General features: G+C 27.6%; 3 protein-coding genes across 4 annotated transcripts; 2 read left to right on the top strand and 1 right to left on the bottom strand.

Annotated features, from left to right (window-relative positions):
• The first annotated feature begins 353 nt into the window (after positions 1-353).
• Positions 354-6,702, top strand: LOC112600000 (leucine-rich repeat-containing protein 28-like). Its single transcript, XM_025347130.1, is given in 6 exon segments — positions 354-640; positions 894-1,095; positions 1,961-2,174; positions 3,811-4,090; positions 5,981-6,289; positions 6,517-6,702. Coding segments are annotated over 6 exon segments (1,233 nt in total). The 5' UTR covers positions 354-560; the 3' UTR covers positions 6,665-6,702.
• A 2,431-nt stretch (positions 6,703-9,133) lies between these two features.
• On the top strand, positions 9,134-14,563 carry LOC112598487 (putative uncharacterized protein DDB_G0271606). 2 transcript variants are annotated; one of them, XM_025344970.1, is made up of 15 exons: positions 9,134-9,438; positions 9,529-9,658; positions 9,806-9,919; positions 10,001-10,098; positions 10,167-10,360; positions 10,450-10,667; positions 10,735-10,854; positions 11,069-11,319; positions 11,387-11,506; positions 11,569-12,369; positions 12,440-12,507; positions 12,694-12,827; positions 13,040-13,081; positions 13,137-13,193; positions 14,117-14,563. In XM_025344970.1, the coding sequence occupies exons 1-15, from the start codon at positions 9,343-9,345 to the stop codon at positions 14,503-14,505; spliced, it is 2,832 nt and encodes a 943-aa protein (XP_025200755.1). In that variant the 5' UTR covers positions 9,134-9,342; the 3' UTR covers positions 14,506-14,563. The 2 variants fall into 2 exon arrangements, with proteins under 2 accessions (XP_025200755.1, XP_025200763.1); XM_025344978.1 differs by having other exon boundaries at positions 9,343-9,438; positions 12,694-12,809.
• Positions 14,564-14,630: 67 nt separating this feature from the next.
• Positions 14,631-21,920, bottom strand: LOC112598480 (E3 ubiquitin-protein ligase listerin). Its single transcript, XM_025344956.1, has 20 exons — positions 21,653-21,920; positions 21,397-21,567; positions 20,886-21,152; positions 20,712-20,818; positions 20,468-20,648; positions 20,225-20,398; positions 19,963-20,156; positions 19,775-19,907; positions 19,042-19,710; positions 18,793-18,973; positions 17,988-18,727; positions 17,763-17,884; positions 17,551-17,695; positions 16,780-16,949; positions 16,185-16,709; positions 15,983-16,108; positions 15,776-15,916; positions 15,342-15,696; positions 14,904-15,263; positions 14,631-14,762 (listed from the first exon to the last, which is right to left on the bottom strand). Exons 1-20 carry the CDS (start codon positions 21,695-21,697, stop codon positions 14,703-14,705), a joined length of 4,866 nt encoding a protein of 1,621 aa, XP_025200741.1. The 5' UTR covers positions 21,698-21,920; the 3' UTR covers positions 14,631-14,702.
• Positions 21,921-22,866: the final 946 nt, after the last annotated feature.

Here is a 22,866-nt window from a genome sequence, read left to right as displayed (position 1 = left end):
TAATCAACTATTCTAAATGTATAAAGCAGCATGTACTTCTATTATTAAATTTTAATTGAAATACTTTTCTTTAAATAAATCTTTAAAGGATAAACAATGATGTGTTTTTATTTAAATGGCTAACCTTTGCTCTAATTAGGTCACATTCATCGTGCAATTTTTAGAAAGTAATATATTATTATTTTTAATAAATTGTAAGAATATGTAAGTTGAACATTATATAACAAAGGTAATTTATCAATGTTGAGTAGTATACACATTTAGTTTTGGATTATGACGATTATATTATCTTAATTAGTATTCTATATAAAAATATATAAATTAAATCATTAATCTCCCACTCAAAAATCAAAACACACAAACTCGGTATTTCCGAACACTTGGTTCGTTTACACAAGTCCTTATCAAACATTCTTATTTAATATGTATCATGATTATCTGTTGTAGACTTCGTCAGAAATTAAACTGTTTATGTAAATGTCCGAGAGCCCAAATAATAACATTAAAGTAAACCAAGTTAAAAATTTTGTTGTGATCAATTTCAAACGTTACCTTTAAACATGAATGTATATTCGTTGAAAACACAAAATCATGATCACAAAATCAATATGTTTTGGTCTAACACCAATTTCAGTAACGCGTGAGTACTTAACATTATAAAATATAAATAGGAAGTTTAGGTAGTTAACTGTACCTACATTATAAATTATAATTTATAACAGTATGCAACCTAGGATGGTAATTTTCAAACGACATGAAAATCGTGTTCTATGGTAGTTATTATTACTCCGTTGTTAAAGAACTGTAGACTAAATTAATATTATATGATATGATCCACTAACCTTATAAACGCAATTTTTGGGGTACGGCCAATGATTATTTTTACTTTATAGTGTCTATTCTTAACCTTTAACAAAAAATACGTACGAAAATTTTGTTTTTGACATGCTCCGCAAAATCACGGCGATGACGCTCGGCATCGGTCATATCCTGCACTGGAACGACAGGAATCTCTTCGAGTTTCCTGAAGATTTGAAACAAAACAGGGACCGGGTGTATCAACTTTACATAAAAAACAACTTCATCGAAGTGCTAGTAAGTCAACGTCGTACTATATTATATGCACATAATACCTACACACCTTTAATATACCTATATAGAAATACCATTTAAGTTTCTCTTATAAAAGGGTGCAAACATTTTATGATAATTTTTATTTAAAAAATGCCGTAATTGTATTAAAACATTTTCTTCTCAAAATTAAACATAGCTATATAAAAATTATATAAACATGAAATGATTAGGTATAAATATTTATGCATGCAAACTATAAATAAATATAATATCTATATCAATATTGTGATCAGAATGAAAAAAAATTAATCTACACTGATTTACAATATTATATACAATAAACATACGCATATAATATATATGATAATATTAGATATTTATAATACAAATTTAAAATTTAAGTCCAAAGTATCGATTAACATCATCTAAGCCACTTATGGATAAAAATTTCAAAACGATACGAATTTCCCTACCATCCACCGCCAAATTGCACTGCTGATTATTATATATACCTACTATTCAAGTTGTGCCGTCACTAGTAAATTCTTCATCCCTTAACCTTTTATTATTTATCAATAATGTGTATCGTAATAAATAAACAACAAATTTTATTTTTCTCACAAATATTTGATATACCTATAGGTACTTTAGACGATAAGTATTAACGATTAAAATAGCAAATTCAAATATAATATTAATTTTAATTTTGTACTACTTACTGGCCATTATTAATAAATTACAACATTAAAAACTTCCACTTGCAAGTTTTGTCCCACAGATTATAGGCACTAAGCCAATCGCCTTAAAAATTGTCGAAACCAACAAACTGATTGATGTCTAAATACTACGCGTTGTTTTAATTTTTAACATAATATTATATGTACAGCCAGGATGGATTAACAGTTTGGCTAAATTGACTCACATCTACGTAGACAACAACAAACTGTCGTCATTTCCTGCGGAACTTTGTGAATTAAAGGGGTTGGAAGTGTTATGCGCACCGCGTAACTCTATAACAGACATACCTGCCACGCTCACTGCGCTCAAGCGGCTGACTCAGCTAAACTTGTCCCGAAACCAAATAAGAAACATCCCCGGCGGTAAGTCATTATTCAGGTTGCAAAAAAAAACTTAAAACGAATTCAAATATTTTCAAAATTTTAAATCATTAATATGGAAAAAATAAAATTTATAAATAAACTTTGGCCGTCTTATACCAAATTATTCGGAATGTATAGGTGCACACATTTTATTTTAATAATTGTATACGCTCAGGCAGTGAGTAAAAAATATTCTACCTACTATCTTAAAGCCTACTGCCCTACTAATTATAAGGTGCTATTTCACTACCACCATTTTGTTGAGTATTTCCATGTATATTGTGTAGTCGTATAATGATTAATATATATGTTACCTTAGGTAAAGTAGGAATAGGTATCAAATATAGGAAATCAATAAATCAATAATAGTAAGATGGAATCAATACATAATATCCAATTATTAATTAATATGTCATCACAAATTAAAATAACTTTATTTAATATATGATGATATTGTTATTGTAATATTGTCATGTTACTAAACTTAATTCGTCATTTTGCTCTCGCTATTAAGACTATCTTGTACTAACGAATACTAAGTCTATATAAATACAATTATGGTCTAACAATACAACATATTCATCTTTTAATGGTCAAAATTAAATACTATTTATTTTAAACAAAAAACAAATGTATTTATTTTGTTTTTAAATTAGCTCTATTAGGTATATATATTATGTTTAATTAAAAAAAAACAGCGCACTTTGCCACATAGTCAACGACACAATATACAAAGCGTACATAAATGCATTAAAAAATTTAAGAAAAATAACAATTTACTATTTGATAGCCGATAGCCAATACTCGATAGATATAATATTTAATGCGTATAGCGAATATAGATTGATAAGTATAATTTTACAACTATAGATAACCGGGACGCAATATTCATATAACCGTTAAAAAGCCCGTGGTACCCAATTACACTAATTCATAATAATATGTTACTTATCGAAATTTATCTACTTATGCTGCTATTTATTTGCAGTTTTCTTTTTCATTATTTCTAATGTACAATTAACTGTTTATTAATAATTTGTGTGCACCAGACATCATATTTGTCATATTCCCTTTCTTATGAGTTATGTGTGGATTCTTGAATAATATTTTTAATATTATAAATATTTTTTTTACAAAGATACATAAATACGTTGCCATTAGTTTTGTATACAATACAAACCGTCCGATGAACAATTAAAAATTTCATGTTGAGACGCTACAGAGCCTATAATAATATTATTATAATAGTCGAATAATGAAATAAATCTCTAATATAAACAAATAATAATCTAATAAATACAATACGGTAATTAAAAAAACATCCTACTTATTTACAGTTCATTGGATTTTTATCTCACAAGTAGACAAAGGTTAACGATAATATTTTAAAAATGTATAGTTATAATTTTTATCGTATTTAAAATGAATAATCTAGTGTTTTTCTATTTTTATTTTTTTTTATTTTTTTAAACTTTTAGAATATATTTTATAAATTTTGAATGCAAAATTTCATAATTTTATAAATGCGATAAAGTCTTGAGTATTATACAATGAATGTTTAAATTTCAATGGTATCGTATTTGCACACTAACGGTTTACCTATATAAATTTTATATATAAATGTATATACGTATAGACGTTTTAAACATGCCATCTCTGTGGCTATTGGACTTGTCTCACAACAAAATTGAAACTCTGCCGGAAGTTTATCCAGATGGATTGTATTACGGGGAAATATTGTTGAATGGAAATAAGCTGATCTCCGTGCCAGACAATCTCTATCGTCTGAAGAATATCGAATACCTATCGTTGGCCCACAACAAGCTTCTCTACACTCCAGCGGTGGCTTTTAGGTCAGAAGCCAATATCAACATAGACCACAATCCTTTCTTGAACTACGTGCCGACTACTATTAAGTATATATTAATAGTAAATTTATTTATTTTTTTTTAAAATTAATTCCTAATAAGTCTATATAATATATGTATACCTACCTAATTTAAAATCTAAGATAATACTATATATAGTAGTTATAAACTTATAAATTATTAAAATACATTATTTTATATTATGCAATTGGAACTAAAGAATTAAAAATCCCTTATACGAAAATTTGATTGAATTTAAGGGTATTAAATTGTATTAGAAAAAAAAAAATTTTTTTTAATCTGAGGAGAGAGGTATTTTGAATATTTTTAGATCTAAGCACTTTCGTAAATTTAATAGGTAATGAGTAAAATTAATGATGAGAATAATTATGCATTTAATTAGATAGAATATTAAATAAACAATCTAGATTCTATTAAATCTGTATTTAGAGGACTTCTTGAGAATTTTTTTAATTTATGTGGTTAGTCTCTCAATTATATATTGAAGTTGAACAAAAGTCAAAAACTACTTTACATAAGAAAAACATATCAGCGATTTTGCGACAAGTTGATAAGGAATCTATGTATTAGGTATAATTATATATGTAGATTGCAGATTAGTATACCCTAAAACCTTATAATCGTCTAGATTTATTATTTCTTTATATCTGATAAAATAATACATTTTCTCTATATTTTTCAAGGTTTTTTAATCGATACACAGAAAATAGATCCCATATATAGACCTATATTCTAGTATTGGGCATTTATTGGGAGGACCAAAGTCCAAAAAAGAGTTATGAACTGAAAAGAACATCAATAAAACATTTGGAAAATAAAAATCCAATGCTTTGATAGCTTTTAGACTATAATCTATTCAATATAGCCTATAGGTGGAAAAATAAGGAGATTTGACTAAGAGATAACATCGAGGTCGCATATATTATCTGACTCAAGTAAATAATGTTTACCAAATGAGTGTTTAATCAAATTAAATTTTATTTTTAATTTTATTAAATGAAACTTTTAATTTAATTCGCATTCATACGATAGGTAAATAATTTTAACTATAGTCTATTTACTATTTAGATCACTTTATAATACTTAACAGCCATTTACATGATGAATAATAAAACACTGAAGTTTAAAATCATCAAAAGTTTAAACTTACAATTATTAACTTCCAGTATACCGGTAGTGGATCCAAAAATTGAATAAAGGATTCAAAAAGGGTATTTTCCCTCCTCTCTAGTCTATATTAAATAATAGAAATGTAATTTTATTGTTAATCATTATATATAGTAAATAAATATTGGTAAATGTATGGTACTATATACATGTATAGTGTATACTCGTATTTAATGTATAAAAATTTCATAAAGTGTAGATGTAATGGTCAGGAAATAAATTTACGTCACGTTAATGTTTAATGGACATTTTATTAAATTCAACACAATTGTGTAAAATATTAAAGTGCCGTCTCATCATTGACTGAACTTTTACGGCCGCCGACCGGACCGGTTCCCCGGTCGTCGTGCTTTCGCGGACAACGATAAGCAGACGCGGTCATTGCGATAACAATCACGACAAAAGAATTACCTACACATCTATATATTTTATTGTATCATAAATTATAATAAATGAAAACAAAACTTTTGTAATTAATTTTCAATTGATAGATTATAAGCTTTACATAATAATACATATAATATAGGATCGTCATCAATAATAAAGTCTATAGTCAAAAAGACTCTTGCAAATTAGCACCCTTTCAAATTAAACTTTGGATCCACCACTGTCCTATATAATAAGTACAATTGCATAATTATAATATTAAATGTACCATATTTTTACATAATATTTATTTTTTACATTTATACCTGCGTAAAGGTATTTTTTATACCCATTTATATATTTTACGTATATTACTGTTATTAGGGCAGAAAATTGTGGTACTCAACAATTTCTGGAAGCACACGTATTACCGAATATAATATTGACATGCAACTGTCGTAATCTGATTCTATCACCTAAAATTAAAGAAGTGTTTAGTGTCCGAGGAAACGCACACTGTCCCACTTTGAAAGAATTTGCCCTCAGAGCACTTTATGTTTGGAAGACGCCATTTTCCAAGGATTGTGTCCCCAAAAATGTGTGCGATCAATTGTTGTCTGGCCCAGCTGCTTCCTGTATGCAATGTTTGAGACCTATGTTCACATACAGTTACATGTGCTTATTACAATATGAGTAAGATATTTTATATATTATACAAAATTTAATACCTATAAAATATAAATATTAAATTCAGCATATTTTTATAAATGTTAGTGAAGTATTTAAGTAGGTATATTATATTAATAGGTAGGTTCCTATAATATTACTTTGATATAATTTATAAATATTATGTGTACTTATGGCCACAGCAAATAAACATAAGACCTAACAATATAATTAATAATATTATGTTTCTTAAGTTTTTTTTTCAGATCACACACTCATTTCAATGCCCAATATTTTTGTTCTAAATCTTGTCACGGAGCATTTAAACAATTATTAACAAATCGTTACCAAATGGTTTTACAAGAATTAGATTTTCAAATTAAACCTTATGGATTTTTTTAAGGTTAATTGTGATTTATTTTGTGTATAATTAATATTAATTCTGCCATTATTTTTATTTAAATTCTTGATGTTCCTAATTTTACTATTATATTTATTTATTGAATTCAAAATATAATAATTACATTTATAATATGTACTGCACGTCTGCATTTATTGTTATATTATCACCTTGTAGATAATTTTCATTAGAAATTCTAAATTAAATCTAAATCAACAGTTTTTGATCTAATAATATTGTACCTCACATCTGCCAACTATTATGAACCTTTATGAATGATTAGATTCTATAAGCGGAGCGATGAATGTATTGATTTTACAACGAAGTATTCAAGTATGTGTATTTTATTTTTTGTTTTGTCTGTATTCACGATAAATAGTCGATAAAATGACTCAATTTTTAACTTTAAAGATGATTTTGGACAACAAATTGGATCTAGTTTAAACTTTGAAGAGGTCAAAATTAAATTTATTTATTATAATCAAGAAAAATAAATGAAAAATTAAGCTAAAACGGGAATTTCCTCATTAAGTCAGTTTTTAATTAAATTGATTTCTTTATTTTTTTTATAATTCTGAATAATTACAGAAATTAGAAATTTTCACCAAGTGTTTAAATTATCATTTTTTATATGTAATATTATTTTCAAAATCTTTTATCTATTACAGAGACCTCTCTCGACATCATGATATTAGGTACATTAGAAACTTACTGTACAGTATAGATCTCCATGTTTTTTTTTTTTTTTTTGTTAAGTTTTTACCTTTTTAAATTGAAAACATTTAGGTACATTTAGTACATATGTGATTCAAATAATAAATGATTGAATGAAAAATCAAGGTTTTTTTTGTGTACCTACACGAAAATATGTATACTCTATGCCAAATGTATCGAGTTTTTATTTTGTATTCTTCTTTTTGGGTGTTTTCCGAAACTTTTTCCATAATAGCTTTTTGTACATTAAGAATGAACATAACTCTTATGACAGTACGTCGATTATAGAGTGTGAAAAGCAATAATGGATTAAAAATTTTATGTACGATATACTAGACGGATATCGCCTTGATTATAATTTTAAGATTAGTAATTAGTAATTACATAACAAAATACTATTAACAGTCAATAGGTTAATATAACTACGAAATAAAATATTACCCTTTTTTATTTAATTATTCATTGTTTTGGCAAATTTTATTAGAAAAATATTTATAATTTTGAATTATAAAATGGTGAATATCGCCCATAAAATAACTATATTTCTTTTTAAATGACTATTGTTTTTTATTTTAATTTAAAAACAAATAACCATAAATACTTGACATTTTCATTAAAGTATGACAAATTTTTAATTTTTTTACATAAAAAAAAAATATTCGTTGAAAAAAACTATTAAAAATTTAATTCGTGATCCTACATAAGTTTTTCTTATTTCTATTTAAAAATCTTATTCAAAATAAAAGCAAATTTTTTTTTTTTATATTTATATGAAGTTGGAATGTTGATAAAATATTTTGTCAAATTTGCAAAAAATTGTATTTTGTACAACTACAGTCGACTTAAAAAAAAAATTTAATACTATGCGTCTATAACAAATTGAGTGGAATTATAACTGCTCACAATAAAATATAAGCTATAGGAAAAAAACTAACCCCCGAATCTGACGACGACAGCTGCATCCACAATTGTCATGGGGTATTGCCAGTATTGGGGTGGGACACCAAAACCTATTAGGTACGGCATTACTTATAAAAGTAACCGTCGTAAGTCTATTCTGTTATCATACCATTGATGAGTAATTTAATATAACATAAACTTACCCTATTTCTTTTGCAACGTACCGACCATCTTCTAGATTAATTAAGGTAATGTTAATACCTATCTTAAGTTGAGCGTCCTATGAAGTACATAATATTACTATATATAGTGACACTAGATAGATAGGTATATCCTAAGTCTAATATTGTTTAAAATATCGCTGTGAAACTGTGAAGCATCAATGCATTTAAATGTGTGTTTTATGACAGTTAATCTTAACAATTTCAATTTAATGACCATAATAATTAATGGAATATGTAGTGTCTTAAGATTATTGTTGACAAGAGTATAAGAACCGCGTTTAGATAGGTAGGTAATTTAATATTGATAGCCACGGAGAATTTAAGACAAATTGTGTAGTTTATATTTTATTAAATAAGTGTAAGTGATAAATACTAATAAATAATATTAGTAAATAGGTACCTATTAAAAATTACCTAGTCATAGTTCTAACAGTTCTAACTTCTAACTGTTTTAAGACCTAACCGCTCCCTAAAACCGTTTTTTACCAGACAATATTAGTCTGAATACCGCGGGAATGGTAACACTGGCTGAAGTGTTTGTTAGATTATTATTGTATGTACAATATGAAACGTTTGGAAATTGATATTCTACCTATCTTTCAATGTTTTTCTTTTCAGCTTGTTGCAGTGTCTACTGTCTTGTTATCGCATTTGAAAACGGCATATAATATGTTAAAAAATTAAAAATATTATAACTTGTATATAGGTACTATATCTTTTTAGGTTTTTTTTTTTTACTCCTAACGGTTTTGGAAATTACGGAAATGATCATCGTCGCTCAGAACACCAATCGTTCTGTCATCGGATCGCATTCCGATTAAATCTTTTCGAGCTGCTGCGACATGATGTCGATTCCGACCAACAATCTCAAGCTGGCAGTGGAAATGGCAACTCGAGTAGAATCAGCTCTAGCAAAACGGGTCGGCGACCAACCGGAGGTATGTATAGTAGTTTTTGTGCCGGCTTAGTCCAATAGCCAAAAAACCAAGAAACAATTTTTACAAAATATGTCGTTGCGTCTTGAACAGGCCCAATGTGCGCCCCCTCAACAGGCTACTTCGCAGCTCAAAACCCAATTCGAAATCAATGACTTGGCAGACACTGATCGTATACTACTCACCAGCAAGTCCATACAAAATGACATTGAAGAATTTTCAGGTGACTTTTTTTTTTTTTTAAATTATTTACAAAAATTGCATTGCAATGCCACAAGCTAGTTATTGATATTTATTATTTGACTATTATTTTTGTTAACAATATTGATATTGTATATTAATATATCGTAATTCTATTGTTATTGTGCAGGTACGGTGATTGTTACTAGAGGACGATACTTAACTCCAAAAGAAAAAAATCAAGCATCATCAGAGCGATCATTACATTTACTTATCAAAGGGCCAAAAAAACAAAATTTAGATCGTAAGAATATTGTGTTATTAATTACTATATACTTATATTTCAGTCTGTTCACTTAAAAATACATTTTTATTTTAACTTTAGTTGCTATTCAAAAAATCCAATCACTTATTCAACGAGACAAAGATATGTCTAAACATCCGAATTTGACATCTGGCCCTTTAATTAATGGAGCCGGAATTGTAAGTAAAACATTTTGTTTAACTTAATTTTTTTTAAATATCTAAACTAAAATTATAATAATTAATAGGAAAAAGTTCTAATTGGCTTAGACCATGCACCTCCAGCTTTTGACCTCAGAAATAAAATATTAGGCTTAAACGGAGCTAATCTTCATTATATAATGAATGAAACAGGGGCTGTAGTAACTATGCGAGGACGAGGTTCTGGATTTATTGAGGCTAATGGACAAGAATCAGTTGAACCTTTACATCTATGTGTTGAGTAATTCAAATTTTAATTTCAATTAATTATTTATAAATTTGTGTTACAATGTAACTTGACTCTTAATATTCCAATGTTACCTGTCATAGACATGCAAAAAATGAAGTATTACAAAATGGTAGACAATTAGCTTTCAATTTAATTGAAACTATTCAAAATGAATATAGTGCTACATATGCATCTAATCATGTTGCACCACCACCCAATATTGCACACCAACCATCAAATGTACACATCCAACAACCACAAGTAATTCATCAACAAACTATTCAAACCAATAATGGTCAAATACCACAAATGAATCCAAGTAAATATCTAATTTTATATTTTAATGATTTGTTTAAAAATAAATTATCTAATTTTTATATTTGCAGCTCAATATCAAACTGTTCAAGTAGCAGCACAAACTGGAATGATGACATTACAAGATGGTTCTCAAGTGGTACAAACATCTGTTGCTAATGTTCAAATGCCGTTATTTACCCAACAAGCTGGTAAGAGTTATAAACGATTTATTTTATTTAAATTAATATTAAATTTTATATTGAGTAATGAACTTACTGTGTATCTTAAACTTCATTGTATGTTAAACCATTAACTTTATAAACTAACATTCAAAACGTATTATAATTATTAATCATTATGATTAATTATGTTTAAAATAAAATAAAAATTTTTTTTTTAAATTGTTGTTATTTTATGATTTAGTACCTCAATTAATGGCTGTTCCTCCACCAGTAATGGGAGGTCACCAACAACAACAACAACCAGCACAAAACACTCAGGGGCCAACTCATATAGCTTCTTTAGGTCAGCATCAAGCATCAATTATGCCTCAAATTCAAACACAAGTAGTCAATCAGCAACAACACCAACTTCCATTATCTGTCACGCCAGTCAGTTATTCAGCAATTCAATCACAGCAACAGCAGCTTATTCAGCAGCAAGCAATACAAACTGTATGTTCCATATTAAATAGTTTTTATTATTATTTAATAAACTTATTTTTATTTTCTTATATTTTAGAAAAGTTTAGAAAATGTTCAACACACCCCATCTGTAACTCATACTACTCCTACAACACTAGCTAATGGTGTTATTCCTCATACGCAGGCATTTATGACTCAAGCTGCACTTCCTATTCAAGTAAATGCAAAGTTATTTTGAAAAGTAGTTTCAATATCAACTAACAAAATTATTTTTTTCAGTATATTCAAACATCTAATGGCCAAATTATTGCATACCAACCACAAGTTCAATCAAGTACATTCCAAATGGCTCAATCTCCTAATATAGGTCAAGTGACTCAATTAAGCCAACAGTCCAACTCTGGGTTAATCGGTACCACTTACATACTTGGTAACCAAATGGCACAATATCAACAACCTTCTGGCCAACCAGGTCAAGTTATGATTGTGCAATACCAACAACCACCACCAGCCGAAATTCAACAACCTGCTGTACAGACTATTCATTTACAACAAACACAATCTGGTCAATTGATCCCAGCAAACATTCCTAATGGCCAATTAATTGTACAACAGACACCAGGGCAACCTGCTCAAATACAAATGATGATGCCTCAACTAAATCAGTTCCAAAATCTTCAACCACAAATTATACAAAACTTGCCAGGTCTTTTACAGTCGCAAGTTAGTCAAGCATCTACTCAACAGTTGTTACTCCAACAGCAAGGCAAGACGTTTACACAACAAACAACTTCACCTGGTGGCAATCAGTTAATGTCACTGCCAATATCTCATCAGATTTTACAGTCGCAAGGCAATGGTATAGTTACAATGACACTTCCACAACAGCAGCCACAACAATCACATAAACCTCAACATCAGTTGATTCAAACACAAATGTCAGATAAACAACAAGTCATCTACAAACAAGATGACAGCCATCAACCTATTATGATACAGCAAGGACAGCAGCAGTCCATTCAGTATTTTCAACAAAGCAATCAATTTCAATATCAGCCTTTAAAACGGTCATATGAAATGGTTAGATTGTTAAACTCAAGTAAAAATAAAAAAAAAAAAATTCAATAATCTATACATAAATCATTTTCAGGTTGTATCAGAAGGTGGAGGAATTACTGGAGCTAAAATAATAAGAACTGGACCATCTTCAGTTACTGGGCAAGTACATAATCACGTGTAATACATTTATTTAATTATTTTTTAACAGCAAATAACCCATTAACATTTTTTATTTTAGGAATTTTTCTAATCATGTTATTTTTCAGAAAAAGAGGAGATTAATTTTAATATATTTTTTTTAATTTAACTAATTTTTATTGCAATTTGTATAAATTTATTCAACAGTAATGATGGTAATGATGACAACCAAATACGCCAACTGACAATTAATGGTATGGTAGCTACATCAAATACAGGGAGACGTACTCCGCAGACTAATTTTCAGCATCAATTAGCAACAGGTGCCTCAAACATTACAGGTTAACTTTTGTAATGATAAATAATACTTAAATTGAAAAATTTTTATTTTTCAGCGTAGCTGCATTTATTCTAATTATTATTTTTCAGATTTCGTATGGAAAATTAATAATATTAACATTAATTTTTTACAGGACTTTTAAAATTATTTTTTGAAATTTTAATATTTATTTGAAAACATTAATTACAACTAATGAGTTAATACTAATTTCAGGTGATTCGCGATCCAAAGAATGTTTAAATATGAATTCCAAAGGTAAATATTTTCAAATTATTAACAGTTCAGATAGTAATCTTAAATTAATTTTTAGAAGATTTAAATAAACAAGTTGACAGAAATAAACAACAGAGATATCAATTTTATCCAGGTAAATATATTTAATCAGTCTTTATTAACATTTAAAACTTAATATGATACTACCCTAGTATTATTAACTACTTTTTTTATATATATGCAAATACTTAGTTTTTTGTATAATATGCATTAACATGTTAAAAGGTTAAGTTTTGTTACAATTATAAATAGAATATTAATATAGTGCAGCGGTTTTTAAACTGTGTTCTATTGCCTCCTGAGGGTATATGACATTTATGGCTCTATTAGTGATTTCTGCAAGAACATTAGATACATTTCAGATATTTTATAAAAAAAAAAGATATTTAGTTGAAAGTTAGTAAGGTAAAAGTTTCACAATTTCTAAAAGTATTCTACTAAAGTTTAAAAATTGCTAGTATAGTGTTTTAGTATGTATAAAATGCTAAGTGTATTAATATAAAATTTATGCTTTAATGATCCTACTGCTTTTTCAGTATTAAGTAGAAACTAAAGACTAATAATATTTAATAAAATTATCAGATTTTAAATCTTAAGTGTGATTATTACTTCAAAATCAGAGTAAAATTGCTTAACTGTTTTTAATCACCAAGTAAAAAATGTAATTTACAGAAAAAAAACAAACAAGATAATGATAAGTAATTGTAAATTTGAGCAGTGGAATGCAGCACAGATATTATAAAGATTAGTCATGATAATAACCATAGTCTAGTATATAGTATAACAGGAAATTAGGCAAATACCCATAATAATGACTCAGATTGGCAAGCATGTATTTTTCAATTAAATTCAATATTAAGCAAATTAATTTTTATTCTATTTAATATTAATGACAATGTTTAAAAATAATAATTTTATAAATTGTATATAATATGTACATTTATTATGTTTTAATTTGTTAACTATTTTTCTGAACTATATGTACATAAATAAATATATATTCATGTTTGAATGCAGGACGTGGATATGAACCTGATCAACGATCAGGTACTCCAATATCAGAATCTAATCGAACACAATCTGTGACATTCACAGTATTACCTGATCCTATGAGAAATCAAACTTTTACTCCAGCTCAAGCTGCTGATCTACAACAACAGCATCAACAGCAACAACAACAACAACAGCAGCAGCAGCAGCAGCAACAACAGCAACAGCAACAGCAACAGCAGCAGCAGCAGCAACAACAACAGCAGCAGCAACAGCAACAACCACAGGGTACAATTACGTACCAAACCCAGCAACAAATACCATCGTATTGGATTCAGCAAGGTAGTTCTCCCCAAGAAGGTACTATCACTGGCACATCTCCTCCAAAAGAAGGAACACTCCATTATGTAGATTAATTTGCGAATTGTTTAAATCACACATGTTCAATAAATTGATTAGTTTCATGTTTTTTTATTTTATACGTATAATTTTAGTTAAGTTAATAACTATTTTTAAGTCTATTTTTGAAAAAAAAAATACATTTTTTAAAAAACATGCTTTTATTTATTTTTCAACAATCATCAACAACAATCAAACCAATAAGTATTCCAGCTTAAAAAAGATTACGGCATATAGGACATGTAGACTTGTTGCTTGTAACAAACCATTTATACTGAAAAACAAACCAATCAGAAATATTAAATAACAAGTAAGAAAACAAAATACAGAGTTTATAAAGTGGTTTATAGTAAATATGTTATAAACATATATAAATATATGTGTGTATTATATTAAATATTAGCCGAATACTCACTAAACACGAGCTGTGGAATTTTTTGTGACACGTACGACAAGCAGACTTGGGCAATTGATAGTTAGAGTTGTGAAGTATAGAATAGCATATGTAACACTCTTCAACGCCATCAAACTTCTTTGTGATATTTAATTTCCACAGATAAATACCATCAATGATAGAACCGTTCTGATGTGAAAAGAACAGTGCCAACTGTTTCAACCACCCTTTCCACTGAGACATGTTAATCATGCTCTTATCACTGCTGACTTTAATCAATCCCAAAGGATGGTTATTGGCCATCTGTATGGTGATGTCCACGGCCGTTTCTTCTATCATGTACGAAACAATGAGTATACCACGATTTTCATACAAGTTCACCTGAACAAATACCATGTGATAAAAATCAATAATCAATTATAGTGTTCACATTGGGAAATGTCACAAAATGATATATACCACAATATTGTCAATTTTATCTGCTTGTTTGATGTCTTGGAATTCTTGAACAATTAAACTCTGCGATACATATTTGGTTGTTAGTTTGTCAACTAACGTTGACACTTTATGTTCACTGTCTACCCACCATTTACGTACAACTGCTGGCAACGTGTGTAACAGATTATAATATGTCCAGCATACCATATGCCAGACTTTTTTATTGTTCCAATAGTCTGTTGGTGAACAACTGGGTCTCATGTTGAACAGTTCTTTGATAATTGGATTGACATCATTATTGGCATAAGTCTTAATGATAGATTGTGGCATTAACTTCAATAAATTTTCCATTAAAAACGAAATTGAGTCGTTATTGCTAAAAAAAATATATAAGTGTTCTTAGGTATTACTTTATTGTTATTAATTGTTCATTGTATGGGTAGAACATAACTTACTTCAAATGAGAAATGTACTTGTATCGTTCTTGAGAATCGAGTTTTGAACATAATTTAAATATAACATTCCATAACAACAAATAAACTCGAGTATTTTTTAAATCTTCAGAAAAAGTTTTAGGTTCAAATGTACTTCCAATTCTAAGAAAACATTAAAATTTAAAACTAAAACATAACTAAAAATCGACAATAAATAAAAATAAATACTTGATATCAGTTAACATTGTACAGATCAAGTCTTGAAGTTTTTGCAAAGGTAGCGTGGAAAGTTCAAACGGTACTTGGTCGGATTCAAAGTCAGTGTCCACGTCAACTTTGCGTACCTCGCATAATCTGCCAAATTAGAAAATAATTTAAACATAAAAATAACATGTTAATAGTATTTCATTGTTTTTTTTTATCAACATACCTGTCCAAAATATTGTATGCAGTGATTTCGATTGGGTAATAGACTGAATTAATCAAACCTGAACAAAGACTAAACCAATATTTTTGTTCTACTTCCTCAAATTCTAAATAATTCATGGCATTGCTTAGAGCTTCTAACACAAGTTCATGAATACAACTGTTACAATTTTTTGATAACTCAACCCAAATCTTCACCAAACATTCACGTACAACTTTTGTGTCTGATCTGAATACTATCAAGTTTTCGTTGCTCTGCGGTACATGTTTATAAATTTCTTCATGATAAAATTTCATCAATTTTACAAATAAGGAACCGACCAAGGCAGTAGCAACCCCAATGGGTAAATATGTTTTATAGTCAAAATCTACTACATTGGTTAGGGTCAACATGATAGATTCTAAACGATTGAATATTGTTTTGCTGTATTTTAATATAATTGATGCATCATCTGTGTAAAGAAAGATCAAGTTTAAAAACTCAATGTTACGTATGGTTTCTACTATTGTTTTTTCATTCTTCAAACACCTAAAATGAACAAATGCAATGATCAACATTTATCATAAATTGCTAAAAATAACTGAAATACAAAACTTACTCAATATCATTAGTGAGCAATTTTTCTTCAGAATCCAATACTTTCTGTATCTGAGAAACTGTATCACTGTTAGTAGTCTTTCTAAAGTGCACATTCCAAACACATCGTGTGTCTGCTAATGAAAGATGATCATACTCCAAGTTGCTCATGCCACAAAAATTCACAAAAACCTACATAAGTCAAACACAAAGAATGTCAACAAATCATATTCAGGTAAAGCACATTTATTTTTTCAATACAGTAAAAATTATTTAATGCTCTATTTCCAGTATAATATTGACAATAAGTTAGCTAATTATTAATCATTTATAACATGAATATCAGAATGTAAAATAAGTTACAAATAAGTAAAAATATATACTAGTGCAAAATATTAAATCTGTTATTTTACAAAATTTCTACATACTTTTTTATCATACTATTATTCTAGGTAATTTGAAGATCAAGGAAAAACAAAATTAAAGTTGTTAAAATTCAAAAACTAATTAAATGTTATGACTGAAAGAGAATTTTTATTTTTAAGATGTCAAGGTTAAAGTTATTAAGAGTTAACTGTACTATTTCCAAAGTAATAACACCCAAATTATTAGAAAAAGTAAATGTATATAGATATATAATAACTAATAAGTATATTACTATATATACAACCTATATGCATATAAGTTAATAAACATTATAAGTATGGTGTTGAAATTACAGATTAACTGAACATTAAATAATAAATCTATTAAAAGTTCTAAGTCTAAATAAAATAACGTAAATTAATGTTACCTGAATAATGTGTATACAATTTGGACTGTCACTATGTTTTGACATTGCAGAATTATACAAATTAATCAATTCTTCATTTGACAATGACAATATATCTAACACAAATTCTAATGACTTACACCAATATGGACCATCATTAATAGTTCTATAATTAAAACAAAAAAATTAATGTAAAAATGATACATAGCAAATCATAAAAAAAATCTTCATACTTTTCCATAATTTTGTTTATGATAGCATTAGCCACATTTTTTGATTGTGATTGAATGAGTACAGCAACATTAGTTTTAGTATCCTCAAGAATAGCACTCTTGATATCACAACAATATTTTCTCTAAATTAAAAAAAAAATATGTATTTTAGATAACAATAAATACATAATAATGTTAATAAACTATTTTTTTTTTTTTTTTTTTTTATAAATAATATAATCTCACATTTGAAAAATATTTTAGTAGATGCACAACCACATTTACATAACATATTATATTAGCCATAATATTGACAAATTCTTCATCTACATTGTCCAATTGTTTAGGTAATTCATGTTCATTGAAAAACTTTAAAATTTGTTTTGTGAACACATACATATGAGAATATAACGCATACACAGTATCAAAGCACTCATTGCTTGTATCGATATTATTTCCAACATTTCCAGTATAAAATAGTGATCCGTCAATATAGGATGCCAGTTCACAACATTTAATTGCTTTTGAGTGATCAACGCTGTTTGCACATTTTATCAACTCAAACAAAAATTTAATTGGCAAGGTATTTTGTTTAGTACATAATGAGAAATCTTCAATAAACTGATCTACTGTACTTTCTACATGTTCTATGTCAACTTCAGTAATTTGTAGGTAATTTGTGACAACCAAACTACATCTCTTCATTATTTCATCGTCATGTAAATCTATCATATAATTTAACACAAGTTTCCAAGTTTGATTGAGCTCATCTTGGTCTCTACATTCTCCGTCTTGTGATTTTTCCAAATATGTACAAATTAAGCACTCCAATGTGTTAAAAATGAGATCAAGATGGGAATTGACAAATGATTGGTCATTTAATTTTTTTTCAAATATTTGTCTTAACATAATAATTAAAGAAGAGGTAGGGTTTGTGTGTACAGTTTCCAAAAGTACTTTTGTCCATTTATCACACACAGTATTATCTAAAAACACAATAATCAAATTATTTATGCCCAATATTATTATATTCAAGATTAAAAAGAATCACCTTTTAGTATTAAGCAATTTGTGAGAAGATTCGATTTATTTAGATCTAAATTAAAGGAAATGAATTTTTTAAATTCATCTTGCATTGGAGTAGTTTCTAACCAATTGCAAATCACCAAGGGTAAATTATTTCCCTCACTAATATACTTCATTATTTCTTTAAGTACAACATCTAATCCAAACTGAAAAAAAAAAGTTAAAAATGTTAAAAATACCTTATCCACAAATTATTAAAATAAATAATAAGTACCAAATTTAAGTCATCAATTATAGTAATTCGTTCATTATCATTATCAATGGTCTCCAATAACCCCATAATTACTGAAATTGAGTTATAAGTCAAAACTTTTTCATCATTAATCCATATTTTGACATATCTGTCATACAGCCTGAACAATGATGATGTATTATCATCAGTGCCAGGTAAAGTTTGAGATAATTTTTGATCAACGCCATAATCTTTAAATGCCAACATCACTTGGCACACATGGTTGACATACATATAACCTATATCTGGAGAAGAAGTTCTATCTAAATAGAACTCTAAAACCACATTTACAAAATTTGCCAAATCATTTTGATAGTCATCACTAAATAACTGTTTTGATGGAAGAAACACTTCTCCAGATTCTTCAAATGTAACTCTCAAATTCTTTTTTTTCTTTTCTTTAGGATTTTTTAAATGATTCAATACAATTAAATGTACTTGTAGTTGGCCTAGTATGTTATCCAAAACAATTTCTTCATCAAGACCACTTCCAATCAAGAGAGTATTTAAATTATCCCATATTGTGGTTTTTAAACTGTGTAATTTATTATTAGTCAAAAATTCAAGGAATACAGCCAAATGAGAAATAACTGGTGGTGTCATTGTTTTAGCTAATTTTCCTGTAAGACTGAACTTAACCAACGTTAAAACCTGTTGAAAATATATTATATTGGTATAAAGAAAACTTTAATATTATTTAAAATAATGTGCATACTTCAGAAATTACTGAGTTACTAAACAATTCATCTTCACTTTTATTTCTCAAAATGTATGTAACAAAATCAAAAAGAGTTTCAATACCAGAAACAAAATTGGTACGGTCAAACCGATTAGACATTTTTTCTAACCTAAAACACAAATCAATGTGATGATTTAATAATAAAACTTATTGTTGTTTTATACCCTTGTATAATTGAAGTAATACACTTCAAATAAAATTCATCAGTTGTAATTGTAATCATGACTGGGCAATTTTTACATAGTTCTAACAAATTTTCATATGCAGATGAAATGCATCCTTTTGAGCATGATAAAACTTTCCATAATTTAGGAAGAAAAATTTTTTCAGCATTTGATTGTGACCAAAAGTAATTTAACTATATAAAAAAGAATATTAATAATAATTTGTCATAAGATATACCTAATATTTGCAATAGAAATTTACCTCAGGTTTTGATAGAAGAATTATAATATTTTTCCAAATTACTAAGGACACAGTAACATTGTCTTCATCAATATTATCAAACACAGAAAAAGCAACCTTTTTACATTCACTTTCTAAAAAGCGTTGTAATTTAAGTAATATAGAATGCAATAGAGTATACCAAGCTTGACGAACCTGTAAATAAATAATGAAAAATAATTTTTAAACAAATAAAATTATCCTAGATAAAATTGAAAATCATACACTTGGTGTTGGATGCTTATTTAACTTCCAATATGTAGAATTAGTAAGTAACATTGATTTCAAATCACTTTCAATATTTTCAATATGTTCAACAGGAAGCGAGTTTAAAAATGTTGCTGTAGCATACAAACAACTAGTAGCAGTTCTAATTTGCATTTCTTTCATTTCATCAGAATCGACTCTTTAATTTCAAAAACATAAATATAAAGATTTTTAATGTATACATGAATTTATAAAAACTTACTTAGTATTTAATAATGCTGAATTAGTGATGTTCTCAATTAAATAATTAAAAATTTCTTTTTGACAAAACACAATTACTTCAGTTCTTTTATTTGGAGGAAAAGTATTCTAAATTATACAATTTATTATGAAATCAAATTTAAACCCATATAAATAAAAATATAAATATACAAACCTCGAATGTAGATAATGCAACAGATGCAGTTGGCGGATGAGTGTCATACTGAGCCACAAACCAATGGGCAAAAAATCTTTTTAGAAATGGTGCTACATTTCGTTGCACACGATTTAAGTAGGACCTCAAAGCTTTCTGAGTACCTTCACGTATACGTGGTTCATTATCTTTACATAAATTTACATATTGAGCAATCCATGGTGCTGAAACTTCTCTAACAGTATCTTCATCTTTAGAATCACATAGCGAAATAAATTCTTTTAAGGCCTACAAAACATATGATAAATGTGACTTAAGTTTTATTGATCTACATTGAATAATTAATTACACAGTAAAACCTCTCTATAAAGGAATCAATTACTTGGAACTAATAAATTTGTCTGTTATAGAGAAGTCAATTTTATTACTGTATTTAACATACAGCACTATTATTTACATTTTTTATTATAAGGAGCAGTCTGTTTATACAGAAAATTGTTAAAGATTAGTTTTACTGTACATCATTGCATACTTTAAGTTTAGTAGTAGAATCTTTTTTGTTCATTTTTTTCAAAACCACTTGAAAATCAGGACTGACATTGCAATCCAAAATTTCAGCAAAGGGAAATTTAAGCTTATCTGGAATCACCGCATATGTATCAGTTGTACTTAACAATAACTGAGCTCTTGCACTGCTTGATGGCTAAATAAGTAAGAATTTAAAATAAGAATTAAGTTTCAATACCAACATTTCACTGTTCCACCACATTAACAACAATCCAACTTACTTTGTAATTATTTTTGACTCTTTGAGCAACCTGTTTTTTCCCCATTGTAGTATAATAATTTAAGTAACTGTTTGTTAATTATAAAATTGGTATCAAAACAATAACATTGGTGAATAAACTATCATTAACACATATTATGCACATATTACATGCAAAAAATAAATACTTGTCTGATTCAGCTCTAAACGTATGTTTGTTTTAATTAAAACATTAATGTAACAATATAAGTGATATGTTCACTACTAATATAAATCTGTTTACAATCGACATATTATCAACAATACAAAACATTATTTTTCTTTCACAAAAAATAAAATCTTATCTAATTTTGTGACATACTATCATTGAGTAATATTATTATTATTACTCTATGCATATTGCATACTATTCTAAGAAAAGTATCACGAAAATATTAAAAAAATAGTAAATTGTTATAGTGTTTAGCTTGGTACTCATCTACTTAACTGTTTTATATGGTTAGGTAAATTAACTTAATTTAACATTACCACTACCACAGTTATCTTAGACGTATGACAAATGCGCGCCAAACCAACTTTAAATAGTATTTTCGTTTCACAATAATTATATTATTCATATTTAATATAATTAACCCTGTTCGGTTCATTAAAAGTAGTTTTATGAATGTTAATTGTTATTTATTATTGAAGAGTCAAGTCCATCCAATCCTAAAATCTTGACATGAATAAAACTTTTCGCATGGGCGCTCACAAGTAACATTTTAGGAGGAAGAGCAAAATAAAAAAATTCTCAAGTATAAGCTAAACAAAAGTTCAATATTATTTCATTTTAGTTGAAATTATTTTTCCAGAAGAAAGGCAAATATTCTATTTCGCCCCTTCAACAATGGGCGCTAACGGATCTACATAAATTAGAAGTATAATGATTTAAAAATATTATTTTTAAATAAGCTAAATAAAAATGTAGAAATAGTGTTAAACTAAAATAAATTTTTGTTTAATCCTAATAAATTTATAAAAATAAAACGTAAAATGGAGATATGTGAATATAAAAAGTAACTTTTTAAGTTTTGTGGTGGAGTTTTAATTTTATAACCTAATATTGAAATGCTTTTAAATAAGTTAAATTTTTTTAGTTTTTCAATCTGATGCATAGATAAATAAAGCAGGTTTTCCAACTTGTGAGCTGCCCACATAACACTGACTAAGTAAGAAGCATGGATGATCCAATTTTAG

Source organism: Melanaphis sacchari, unplaced genomic scaffold, assembly GCF_002803265.2.
Source record: "Melanaphis sacchari strain LSU unplaced genomic scaffold, SCAv2.0 Contig0_pilon_pilon, whole genome shotgun sequence".
Taxonomy (NCBI): domain Eukaryota; kingdom Metazoa; phylum Arthropoda; class Insecta; order Hemiptera; family Aphididae; genus Melanaphis; species Melanaphis sacchari.
Note: the sequence above shows the minus strand (reverse complement) of the source record. Positions and strands in the feature narration are given on the sequence as shown.

What these genes read in the sequence shown, in the direction of transcription:
- LOC112598487 (XM_025344970.1), top strand. Translation starts at nt 9,343, where the DNA reads ATGATGTCGATTCCGACCAACAATCTCAAGCTGGCAGTGGAAATGGCA. An exon ending in AGCAGCAAGCAATACAAACT is followed by an intron (nt 11,320 to 11,386) that starts GTATGTTCCATA and finishes CTTATATTTTAG; the next exon opens with AAAAGTTTAGAAAATGTTCA. An exon ending in TTTAAATATGAATTCCAAAG is followed by an intron (nt 13,082 to 13,136) that starts GTAAATATTTTC and finishes ATTAATTTTTAG; the next exon opens with AAGATTTAAATAAACAAGTT.
- LOC112598480 (XM_025344956.1), bottom strand. Translation starts at nt 21,697, where the DNA reads ATGGGGAAAAAACAGGTTGCTCAAAGAGTCAAAAATAATTACAAA. An exon ending in TACTAAAATATTTTTCAAAT is followed by an intron (nt 17,885 to 17,987) that starts GTGAGATTATAT and finishes TTTTTAATTTAG; the next exon opens with AGAAAATATTGTTGTGATAT. An exon ending in ATTGTATACACATTATTCAG is followed by an intron (nt 16,950 to 17,550) that starts GTAACATTAATT and finishes TGACTTATGTAG; the next exon opens with GTTTTTGTGAATTTTTGTGG.